Below are 12,286 nucleotides of genomic sequence, written 5' to 3'. Positions count from 1 at the left end.
CCATCATAACATCAATTAATAATAATAGAGCAGGTTTTCACATTGAGGCTAAGTAACAATAGAAACCCCTCAGCAAACAACATTATACAATGAAACTGGGATTGTGTCCATCATCCACCGACTTCCTCAGATGCTGGTTGAAAAAGGGCAGTGAAGCAAAAAACATGAAAACAAGTCTTTCCTCAGAATGACACAGCCAGACATGGAGGACATTTGTCACAAGTTAATTGCAAATGATGAGCGCTATCTTGTCAGAGGCTCTGCAGATCCTGAGAAGTGCTGAACCCTCTCAGCTCCCATGGATACCAATGGGACTGGGAGCAGTTCAGCCCCTTACAGGTTCAGGCTCTAATTTGTTACAGCTTGTGTGATCCCTGAACCGTCCCTTCTTCTAAATTACTCAGAGATTAGTGTCCTGTGATGAATGTGGTTAAAATGGCAAACTAAGCTGTGAAACCATTTTGATTAAATGTAATAGATAGACAGACAGACAAACTACTCATGTGAGACCCAGCCTATGGTGCTAAGCAAAGTGGTCTCATTGTTTCCTTGCATTCCCCCATCTGCCTCTCTTATCCATCTGTGGTCTCTTGCTTTATACTTAAATTGTAAGCTCCTTGGGGTAGGGACTGTCTTTTTATTCTGTGTTCACACAGCACCTAGCACAATAGGGTCCATGACTAAGGCTCCTAGACACTATGATAAGTGGGCATTGCAAGTGGGCAATGGGAGGCTGATATAATGGGCCTATTGACAGCTCAATAACAAAAGAGAGATGATAGGAAGAGAGACAAGGTAGGGGAGGTAATATCTTTTATTGGACCAGCTTCAAAGGAAAGGCAGTGGGCATCTGACCAAAAGAGCCAATGGGAAGGCTAAAACTTTTTAAAATTGGGGGAAAAGCTTTCTCTTTGTGTTCTGTGGTTGTTCTCCAGAGAGAGAGAACAGACCAAGTCAGGGCTACTGTTTTTGCAGGTATGGAAATTAATCAGATTATACCTAGAATTATCCAAATATGTAAGTAGAGTAGGACATGTATAGAAAGATGTGATTAGGTTTATTTCTTTTATTTTCTGAAAGGCTTGTGGACTCCGCTGTGCTAACCCCAGATGCTTTTGTTTTGCTTGTAACCTTTAAGCTGAACCTCAAGAGAGCTATCTTGATGCTTAATTTTTGTAATTGTTTCTTTGAAGATCTAGCAAAAAACCTAAGTTTCAGATGTATTTTCTTTGTTTTTGTTTTCAATAAAATTTACCTTTTTTAAGAACGGGATTGGATTTTTTGTGTCCTAAGAGGTTTGTGCATATGTTGTTTAATTAGCTGGTGGCAACAGCTGATTTCCTTTGTTTTCTTTCTCAGCTCTTCCCTGGAGGGGGATGTGTGTGAAAGGGCTTGAGGGTACCCCACAGGGAGGAATTCCCAAGTCCGCCTTCCTGGGTCCCAAGGGGTTTTTGCATTTGGGGTGGTGGCAGCAGTTACCAAGCCAAGGTCAGAGAAAGCTGTAACCTTGGGAGTTAATACAAGCCTGGCAGTGGCCAGTATTAATTTTGTTAAAAAAGAAGAAAGGAGTATTTGTGGCACCTTAGAGACTAACAAATTTATTTGAGCATAAGCTTTCATGAGCTACAGCTCACTTCATCAGATGCATTCAGTGGAAAATACAGTGGGGAGATTTATATACATAGAGAACATGAAACAATAGATGTTACCATACACACTGTAACCAGAGTGATCACTTAAGGTGAGCTATTATTAGCAGGAGAGCGGGGGGGGGGGTGGACTTTTGTAGTGATAATCAAGGTGGGCCATTTCCAGCAGTTGACAAGAACATCTAAGGACCAGTGGGGGGTGAGCGAGGGGGGAATAAACATTCCAATTCAGCAGTCTCTCGTTGGAGCCTGTTTTTGAAGTTTTTTTGTTGAAGAATTGCAACTTTTAGGTCTGTAATCAAGTGACCAGAGAGATTGAAGTTTTCTCTGTGCTCATTCAACTGCACATCTACCAATGTGATATTTGCCATCATGTGCCAGCAATGCCCCTCTGCTATGTACATTGGTCAAACTCGACAGTCTCTACATAAAAGAATAAATGGACACAAATCAGATGTCAAGAATTATAATATTCAAAAACCAGTTGGAGAATTAATTTGCAAACTGGATACAATTAACTTGAATAGATCCTGGGAGTGGATGGGTCATTACACAAAGTAAAACTATTTCCCCATGTTTATTCCACCCACCCCCCACTGTTCCTCAGACATTCTTGTCAACTGCTGGAAATGGCCCACCTTGATTATCACTACAAAAGCCCCCCCCCCCGCTCTCCTGCTGGTAATAGCTCACCTTAAGTGATCACTCTGGTTACAGTGTGTATGGTAACACCCATTGTTTCATGTTCTCTCTGTATATAAATCTCCCCACTGTATTTTCCACTGAATGCATCCGATGAAGTGAGCTGTAGCTCACGAAAGCTTATGCTCAAATAAATTTGTTAGTCTCTAAGGTGCCACAAGTACTCTTTTTCTTTTTGCGAATATAGAGTAACACGGCTGCTACTCTGAAACCTATTAATTTTTAGAATCCTTGTGGGCCTCCACCTTCTGCACTCAAAGTGTCAGAGTGGGGAATCAGTCTTGAAACATGGTCAAACCAATGGGCTAGGAAAATTCACTTTGTAGCAGCATTCTAAATGGATGTGAGTGGGGCAAGATCACATTTAGCAGGATGTTGCAGTAATCAAGGCATGAGATGACCAGAGCTTGATAGGGAATGTTAGCTCTGTGGATGTTCAAATCCCTGTTTCAGAAATATTTATACAAAGTGGAACAGCTTCAATAGGACAAATTGAGTCTCACCTGCCTATAGCCCAGTTGTTAAAGCACTCAGCTGGGAATTGAGATACCCAGGTTCAAGTTTCTGGTTTGAATCAGGCAAATTGGAAACTTGGACCTGGACTTCCTATAAGCAAAGTAAATGGCTTAACCACCCAGCTATTCAAGGGAAGTGTGGTGGGGAGGGGGTTCTCTCTTTTCAAGTAGAATCAAAACTGGTCTGTTACACCAAAATGATTCCATTTTGATGAATCTTCATTTTAGATTAAAACCTTTAATAAAAAATTTCACAATCACCTCCAGTATTTACTGTCTTCAAATGGTTGCACAATCAGATGGTATTAGTTAACTTGTATTGTGTCACCACATCTTGTGTTATATGATATCTGTTGCTAATTAAAGCCTGTTAAACTGTGAGTCATTCTACAGCAGACTTTATGAAACACCCTATTAACCATATAAACTGAAAAGCCTGAAAGACACGTATACCGAAAGTAGTGCCTGACTCTTGTTACACTAAGGCAGAAATGAGGATAAGAATGAAGAGCCTTCCATTTTCACTGTTACTATATGTGGCATTTTCTTATGCTTTTCCTGTGCTTCCAGAAAAAAACAATGAGGGAGAAAATATGCAGCTTGTACAGGTAATTTCATTTTCTGAATCTAAGATGTGCTGAGCCCTTTCCTTTTAGATTTTAAAGCATCTGCATGTTTGAATTGGTCAAGACGTTGTTATCCCATGACAATGCCCTACCCAACCATGCACAGATCTCGTAAGCACACTTTGCTAAAACAGATAAAAATCAGCATGAGTAGGAAATGTCAAGTGATTAAAAAAAATGGAATGTTTGATCTGTTTCTATTTAGCCAGATTCCTAAGACAAATAGCTGCTGGAGCACATGGAAATCGAGGATGAAAGCATAGTGTACAAATAATAGAGGTCCTAAGGTAATTTTTTTAAGATCTAAAAAAAAAGTTGTGGAATTTATTTATTTATTTATTTATTGTCAGGAGTATCTAGAGAAATTTTATGAGCTTCAACCAGATCTAGAGCATCTAGCATGGAGAAGGAGCACTAGCCCCATGGTTGAAAAAATCCAAAAAATGCAAGAATTTTTTGGATTGGAAGTGACCGGGAAGCCAGATCCTGAGACTTTTGAAGTGATGCAGAAGCCCAGGTGTGGAGTTCCTGATGTCGGACAGTATGGTTTCATTCTCCCAGGATGGAAAAAAAACAAACTGACATACAGGTAATATCTATGTAATTTTTTCTTTTGTTTAAAATGTGGTTCTCATCTGAAAAGGAGCTCAAAAGTTAACTTGTGGACATCCTTATTTATTTTCTTTTAAAAAACTCTCATAGCAAGTGTGCTTGGTTAACACAAACAAAAATTTGTTAGTTTTTCCCTGCCAGTCATGCAAATACACCCTGGGCTCTGGGAGTCTAGCTGGGTACTTAATTTCTAGTAAAGATTCTGTAGGCCAAACATGAGTCTCACTTATGCTTGTTACACCCCTATTGTCTTCAAATGATGTCCTCAGTGGCAACTTAATATGTCTCCAAAGTCAGTAGATATGATTTCAATGTGCCCAAGGAAACGATCTGTTGAACAGCAGCCATTTTGTCGGGGTAGAACTTCTCTTTAAGAGGTCAGATATATATGATAGAACATTGAAAAGACGAGTTATCACGTTCCTGGCACACAGAAACCAAAGCGAGTTTTGAATGCTCAAGGATCGTTGTCAGGCCTCTTTTTGTATCTTCTAGTACAACATGTTATCATTGCTGGATAAACTCTCTATATAAACCATAAGTATTATTATTGCAGCATATGCATTTGTTTCTTTATTCCTACAGAATTGTGAACTACACTCCAGATATGACACAAACTGATGTGGATAAAGCAATCCAGAAGGCATTTAAAGTATGGAGCACTGTGTCCCCACTGACTTTCACTAGGATTTATAAAGGGATAGCAGACATAATGATTGCTTTTGGGACTGGAGGTACTTAATAACTGTATGGAACTTATAAGATGAATTTATATTGTTGTCTACAGCAATGATATGGAGCTCTAATTTTTTTTCAACAAATTCCTGTTTAGCTCATGGGCACTGTCCCCGTTATTTTGATGGACCCCTTGGTGTTCTTGGCCATGCCTTTCCACCTGGCAATGGTATTGGAGGGGATGTCCACTTTGATGAAGATGAACACTGGACAGAAGGCTCTGCTGGTAGGTCAAGAAGATCTCCTGTACTATGTATTAATGATATCTAAATATGTTCTTGATGTTGTTTAGGGGAAGAAATGCCCTGAGATAAAGGACCCTATAGTAGTACAATGTTAATGTTAAAAATAATTAGGATATTAAAGATCATCTTCAAATGTCTCTCATAGTCCTGCTTGAAAAAAGATTGTAGCGGAAGGGTACATACTCCTCCTGAGCAACCTGGTTTGTTTAGATTCAGGTATCCACAGTGACTGACTGAAGATATACAAATTTGGCCTTGTCTACACTATAGGATGGAACCAGTGGTAAAGGTACCAAATGGCACAGCACTGTCTGAAACATCAGCAGTATAGTGTGTCCTTGTTAATGTTGTAGCAATAGGGCCATTGCAGTTTTGCCCCATGTCCACACTAGAGCTGTAGTACACTTCTGCAGTACCTCTTACACAGTTTCCAGCACAGCTCCCTCAAGAAGTGGTTTCTGGGATATTTCAAAAAAGCCTTTTGGAATTCCCTGGGGAACCATAGGAACCATAGGAAATTGTGAAAGAGGTCAAACTCCCAGAATCCTCTGGGGGAACTCACATTATCCCTCTGGTTCCAATACAATTTTCTAGTCCTTTTCTTATGTTCCACACCAGGCAGAGAAAGGACTTGAATCCAGGTCTCTCAAATTTAAGGTAAGTGTCCAAACCACTGGGCTATTGAATATTCAAGGGTGGCCCACTCTCTTTTCCCTCTCTCTTTTTCCTTCCTCCCCCCAGTGAAAAGTTCAGAAAGTCTTGGTTTCATTCCTCAATGGAACAAAAAGAGATGTCCAAACCTCATATTTGTTTGCAAAATGGAATTATTGTTTTCTAGCCAGCCATGTTCAGGAGATCTAGGTTCAAGTCACTGCTCTGCCACAGACTTGTGATATTGGGCAAGTCAATTGACAACTTGGACCTCAGTTTTTCTTCTTTGAAGGAGCGAATAATTCTTCCTTGCCTTACAAGGGGTTTGTGAAGCTAAATCTATTAATGTCTGTGAGACACTCAGATACTACATTGATAACTATAAGTATCAAGATAACTATCTGAGCTAATCTAATTTCTCCTGTTTGTTGAGCTGACAATAAATCAGGGCTATGTCTGATGTGTTTTATTAGGGGATATTTTAAATAAACCATGGACCTAGAAAAAATCTATTTATAAAAGGGAAAACATCCAGTCAACACTGTTTTTTTATATATTTCCTGCCCAAACTGTGTATACCATGTGTGCAGGGAAGAAAGTCCCATAGAACAACAATTCAGTGCCTCAGGCTTAAATATGAGTAGTCGTCTTGTTCTAGCCCTGCTGCTATTAATAGGTCTGAATCACCATACAGTCAGGGATAGGTAAATTGGAAAGCCTTTCCTGGCAATTCATCAAAACTGCTCTCATGCTCGCCTCTAGCTAACTACTCACTCAGCTCACCTAATTTCAACAATAACAGGAAAGAGCCAAATGGGCACTCCTTTCTTGAATCTGGAAGAACATCACCTTCAGGGCTCAAATTCTCATATACGATTTCCTGGAGCCCCCCACACTCCTCCCATTCAGGGCTCCAGGTTTCAGCTGCAGGGTGGGGGAGTCTCGGGGCTATATCTCATGGGGCATGGTGGGGCTTGGGGCTTCAGCCCCTTGGGTTGCGCCAGGGCTCGCTCCATGGGTTTGAAAATATTTACCAGAGCTCCGCTCTGGACAGCTCTAGCTGAATTTAAGCCTGACCACCTATATAACGTTTCATACTATATCCCGCCACCAGTGGTTTGAGGTATATTCTGTGATGGCTGTAGAACCACTAAGATCCTCTGTAGCACTTATGTGTTGAGCAGTCAGCTGGACTTCCCAGTTGCAGGCCTGTAGACACAAATACATCTAAACTGTCTTGCACCTATGCTTATTTTAGGGTTCAACTTGTTTCTTGTCGCTGCTATGAGTTTGGCCACGCATTGGGTCTCTCACATTCCACTGACCGTGGAGCCTTGATGTTCCCAAATTATGCCTACATCAACCCCACTGAATTCCTGCTGTCCCCGGATGACATTAATGGCATACAGGCCATTTACGGTGAGTAGAATCCATCTCCTCAAAAAATCAGAAACAAACAATATCTCAAACAAAGTGAAATCATTTTTAACTAATTATATTTCAATATTGTCTTCTTGTGTGTGAAATACATGACTATCCCACACATTTTGGTACATTCTTTTTAAACTGCTTTCCCTAGGACCCTCACCTAACACCCCGGATAAGCCAGCCAGACCCACATCACCTAAACCTGTGACCCTACGGTGTTTCGATGCTATCACACACTTCGCAGAGAAGTCATGTTTTTTAAAAAAAGGTAAACCCAGTCCCTCTTCAATTGAAATTAACCTTTGTTTGGACGTTTCTTCTACATTATTTCTTAATGACTGAATGCAACAACATACTCCAGTGATAAGCACCATAGAAAGAAGAAGAAAAGAAGAAAAGAAAGAAAGAAGAAAAGAAAGAAAAAGACAGAAAAAAAAGAAGAAAAGAAGGAAAGAAAAAAACGGGAGGGGGGGGGGGAAAAGAAAAAAAAAGGAGAAAAAAAAAAAAAAAAAAAAAAAAAAAAAAAAAAAAAAGAAAGAAAGAAAGAAAGAAGAAAGAAAGAAAGATTTCAGAATTAATAACCCACAGAAATAAGAGATGTTTTAACAGTGAAGCTATTTACAAACTCGCCTACATTTATACTAGATGTCAAGTGAGTCCTCTGGCAAGAGTTGCCTTGTCTTTCCCAGAAAATATCTCAGGCCAGCAAAGGTCTATGATTCATTCCAAAATAAGCAGATGGTCAAATTGAGTTGTGAGATAAGTAAATGCTACCATCATTTGCAAAGGAATGATTATGTTCTGTAATACCTCTTGGGGCCAGATTCAGTTCTCAGTTATACCTGTACAAGCCCACAATCAGTTGGAACTCATAAGTTAGCAGATCAGAATCAGACTCATTATTTTGTGTGTCCTGGATCATCTAGCTGATTCTTTCATGTGTTAGACTGTGGCACAGAAACTACCCAATTCCTCATCTAGTCCTAATTTATATTCTTAGTCAGTCAACACCAAGGGTGGACTGGTCAGTCACCAAAAGGGGTTTCTAGAAGTAGCTGATATATTTGGATATTTGACTGCAGCAAGTGACAGAATTTTCTTTCTCAGTATGGCCAATGTTTTACTTTCTAGCATGGTGAAATCATTGACTGATTAATAGAATGCACATGGTATCCTGCTGGATTCCCTTGACAAGAAAGAGGTTGTACGTCCCATCACTGTTTACAGTCTTATGAATATACAGAAATGTACATGGGTTTATTATTTACTGTGAAAATTGTATCATATTTAAATTAGGCACATATGGCGAGTTTATCCTGATAATTCAGAAGTTGAACTTGAATTAATTTCTACATTCTGGCCTTTTCTCCCATCTGGTGTTCAAGCTGCTTATGAAAATATTAAAGATCAGATTCTATTTTTCAAAGGTAAAATATGTATGATTTTCTCTAAATTCTTCTTACATGTAATTTTTGGGAGGAAATTGGAGGAAAGCACAGGGGTGTGTAGTGCTTCAATGTGAGTAATACCTATGCCAACAGGAGGATTTTCCCACTGCTGTAGGTAATCCACCTTCCCAAGAGGCCATAGGTAGGTTGATGGAAGAATTCTTCGGTTGACCTAGTGCTGTCTTCACGGGGGGAGGGAGGGAGTAGCAGGGAGAGGTAAGATTGGTATAGCTACATCTCTCAGTGGTGTGGATTTCTCACACCCCTGAGAGACATATCTACAGCAGTGTAATTCCCTGTATAGACCTGGCCTGGACAGAATGAACAATTACAGGAAATTTCACCTAGCTTTCCTTACATGTGATTTCCTGTATTCTGCTACTGTGCAGGCCCATGTGTTACTTCCACTAAGCAAATGCACTTGTGTTTGTTTGGCTTGTCATAAACCACAGGTGAATCATTACAAATCTTGTTGTTGTTGTTGTTTTTAACAGGAAATAATTTCTGGGTTATCAGTGGGTACCAGATGCTCCCTGGTTATCCTAAGAACATCAACACATTGGGTTTCCCAAGGAGTGTTAAGAAAATTGATGCAGCTGTTTCTAATAAAAACACAGGAAAAACAGACTTTTTTGTAGGTGACAAGTATTGGAGGTAATGGCTAAAATTTTTTCTTTCTGGTTGACTTCCATGCAACCTTCATGTGTGCATTTAAAGATAAGATTTGCCCTTTAAATATTTAGACAGCTAGGACACTTTATTAAGGAATATATTTTAATTTTCAAAGAAAGTATTTGTTTAAATGACTCCTGAACTGAGAAAAGAATATACCTTTGCTTCTCTTTCAAAGACCTGTTTAACAGGACTGTTAATACAGTACTCTGCATGTAGATTTCTTTTGGTGCACTGTACAAGACAATAAGAGTATTCAAGGAAAATGGTAGATGCCTCAACACTTGGGATTTTTACATATAAAGTGGACAAAAAACTAGAAAATGTGCTGTACAAAGCAATTCTCTGTTGGCAGGGAGATGGACTGGATGATCCAACAGGACTTTACCTTCTCTAACTTCTGTACAAATAACAGTACATTGACTCACAGTGTAGGTTTATGTCTATACCATGAGCTGGAGGTGCAATTCCCCTGCTCACATACACAGACTCGTGGTTAGCGCTTGTTGAACGAGCATGAGTATAAGTAGCTGTGTAGTCACAGTAGTATGGTAGGTGCAGCAGAAGCATGACTTAGCCATGCCAAATACAAATTCACCTGGAACCAATAGGTACAATGAAACTAACTGTCCTTAACTCTCCATTATTTATCTGCTTTGTATTGGATTTGCAATACATTTAAGACAAGCCCTGCTCACCTAATTCACAGGAGTGCCTTTTAGCACCCTAATACCAGAGAAATAAGAAACAGGCAGATAAGACAAATAATAAATGAGTCATGTGAGTGGCCAATTATGCAGAGTTGATCCCTGCAATAAGTAAGGAGCATGGTATGAGTTAAAGAAGCTTTATCATCATTGTGTATTTTCTTAGTCTGATGAGTCAAGTCAGTCACACAATGTTCACTGAATTTATAGTTGTCTGTGGTTTCCTATCATTTGTATTTACTGGTTTTGGAAAGAACCCTTGTAATAACATATGCTGCTGTTCTACTGACCTGGTGACGGGCAAAGGAACATTAGTGGCCCACATAAAAGCTACCAGACAGAGTTTTAAAATGTTCTATTAAAACAGTAATTATTTCAGAACCACAGGCTTCCTCCAAAAAATGTCTCATATCCAAAGACAATTAAAACAAATTATTTTCTTTTTGTTTCAGCAGGGAGTTCCCCTAGTTCTTTCAGAACAAAGAACCATTTAGTTCCTCCTTTCACCCGCTAAAGTAAACCCAGCATTATATTAACTGTCCTTCACACCAAGGAGAACTGGGTCCATCAGAACTGACCTTAATTTGACTAGATGGATCATCAAAGAGTGATAAGCCAGTTCCCCCTCTCACCTCTAAATTTCAAAGCTGAGTATGCTTCCAGGTTACAAGCTATGAACAAAGCTTAAATGCCAAACTTTGCGCCTCCATATGGTAATACATAGATTCACAGCTTTTAGGGCCAGAACAGATCATTAGATCATCTTGTCTCACCTCCTGTATAACACAAGTCATTAAATTTTGATGCATTTACCCCTGCATTTAGATCAGTAACTTGTGTTTAACTAAAATGCATCTTCTAGAAAGTCATCCAGTCTTGACTTGAAAAGATGGAATATCCACCACTTCTGTTGGCTGTTTGTTCCAATGGCTAATCACCCTCACTGTTAAAAACTTGTGCCTTGTTTCTAATTTGAATTCGCTTTTCTTCAGCTTCCAGCCAGACACTTCCAGCTCTGCCCCTCAAAAAGTTTGCTCCCACATTAAACAAAAGGCCACACGCCTGCGAAGAGTAGATAAGCTCATAGGTTTTAAGGTTAGAAGAGTCCACTGGGATCATATAGTCTTGAGTTGCTGCATGTGCTTAATTTTGTGCAATGTGGGTAGCCTAATGAAGACAATTGGTCTATTCACAGTGAATAAAGTTAACCATGTGCTTAAATCTTTGCAGGATTAGGGTTTAAATTCTTGCATATCCATTCTACCCGGTTATATCATTCAGGTATGAGGAAAGCAGTCAATCCATGGAAAAGGGCTATCCAAGACAAATAACAGATGATTTTCCAGGAATTGGCAAGAAAGTTGATGCTGTTTTCCAGCATAAAGGTAAGTGGAATGAACTTTAAAGTAAGTGGAAAATTTGCATTGTTGTAAATTTCAGGAGGATTAAAAAATTATTAGTCATTATTATATTAGTCACATTATATGCCATTATTATTATTACCTTGCTAAGAGCAGAAAGTAACAAGAGGTTTTTATGGAAGATGTTATTTTGCTATTGTCTCCAGCATTATTTGTTAAAATAGAGCTACAAATGACTTGTACAATAAAATCATTCCACTTACTTTTATTTCTAGGATTCTTCTACTTTTTCCATGGATCAAAGCAATGGGAGTTTGACCCTAATACTAAGAGAGTTATTCGTGTGATGAAGAGCAATATCTGGTTTAACTGTTAATATTAAACATTATTATATGCAACTTAAGAAAAGAAAGTCTAGCTAGCTAGCTTTCTATAAAATTGCACATCACTGTGATATCAAAGAACCTAGTATATTGGAAAGGCAACAGGGCTATTTTTCATGAATGTCTACATTTTTTAATTCTCAGTATTGTTCATATTCATTGTACGTCCAACGGTCAAAGTAGAGCTACAGTCTTTGATTTCTTTTCATAACAAAGTATAACATATTCATGTGTGTTTTATTCTCTGAATGGAGTTCCCACTATTTTGGCAATAAAGTGTTTTATGCTTGGTATTAACTGCCACTTGCTTCATCTGTTCATGACACTTCATATTTCTAAAACAGAAAAGGTCTGAAGGACTTGACACAAATACGCTGTATATATTTTAAAATTATATATCCCCATCTTTTCATTTTTTCCTTCACAACACCTCCAAGCTCCAAGTCATTTGTAGTTCTGTTTTAACAAATAATAATTCTGTCCACATTGCCAAATCTCTCACTCAGGCCCTTATTGTCTTGTGTCTTAACTTTCTCATCATCTCTTCTTTGG

At 38.9% G+C, this 12,286-nt stretch overlaps 1 protein-coding gene across 1 annotated transcript; it reads left to right on the top strand.

The window, feature by feature from the left end:
* The first annotated feature begins 3,249 nt into the window (after positions 1–3,249).
* Positions 3,250–12,027, top strand: LOC119857331 (matrix metalloproteinase-27-like). Its single transcript, XM_038406100.2, is given in 12 exon segments — positions 3,250–3,474; positions 3,843–4,081; positions 4,690–4,838; positions 4,937–5,065; positions 6,994–7,017; positions 7,020–7,154; positions 7,315–7,362; positions 7,365–7,431; positions 8,460–8,590; positions 9,106–9,265; positions 11,272–11,375; positions 11,627–12,027. Coding segments are annotated over 12 exon segments (1,404 nt in total). The 5' UTR covers positions 3,250–3,357; the 3' UTR covers positions 11,728–12,027.
* Positions 12,028–12,286: the final 259 nt, after the last annotated feature.

The sequence above is a fragment of the Dermochelys coriacea genome, chromosome 1 (assembly GCF_009764565.3).
Source record: "Dermochelys coriacea isolate rDerCor1 chromosome 1, rDerCor1.pri.v4, whole genome shotgun sequence".
Classification (NCBI taxonomy): domain Eukaryota; kingdom Metazoa; phylum Chordata; order Testudines; family Dermochelyidae; genus Dermochelys; species Dermochelys coriacea.
Note: the sequence above shows the minus strand (reverse complement) of the source record. Positions and strands in the feature narration are given on the sequence as shown.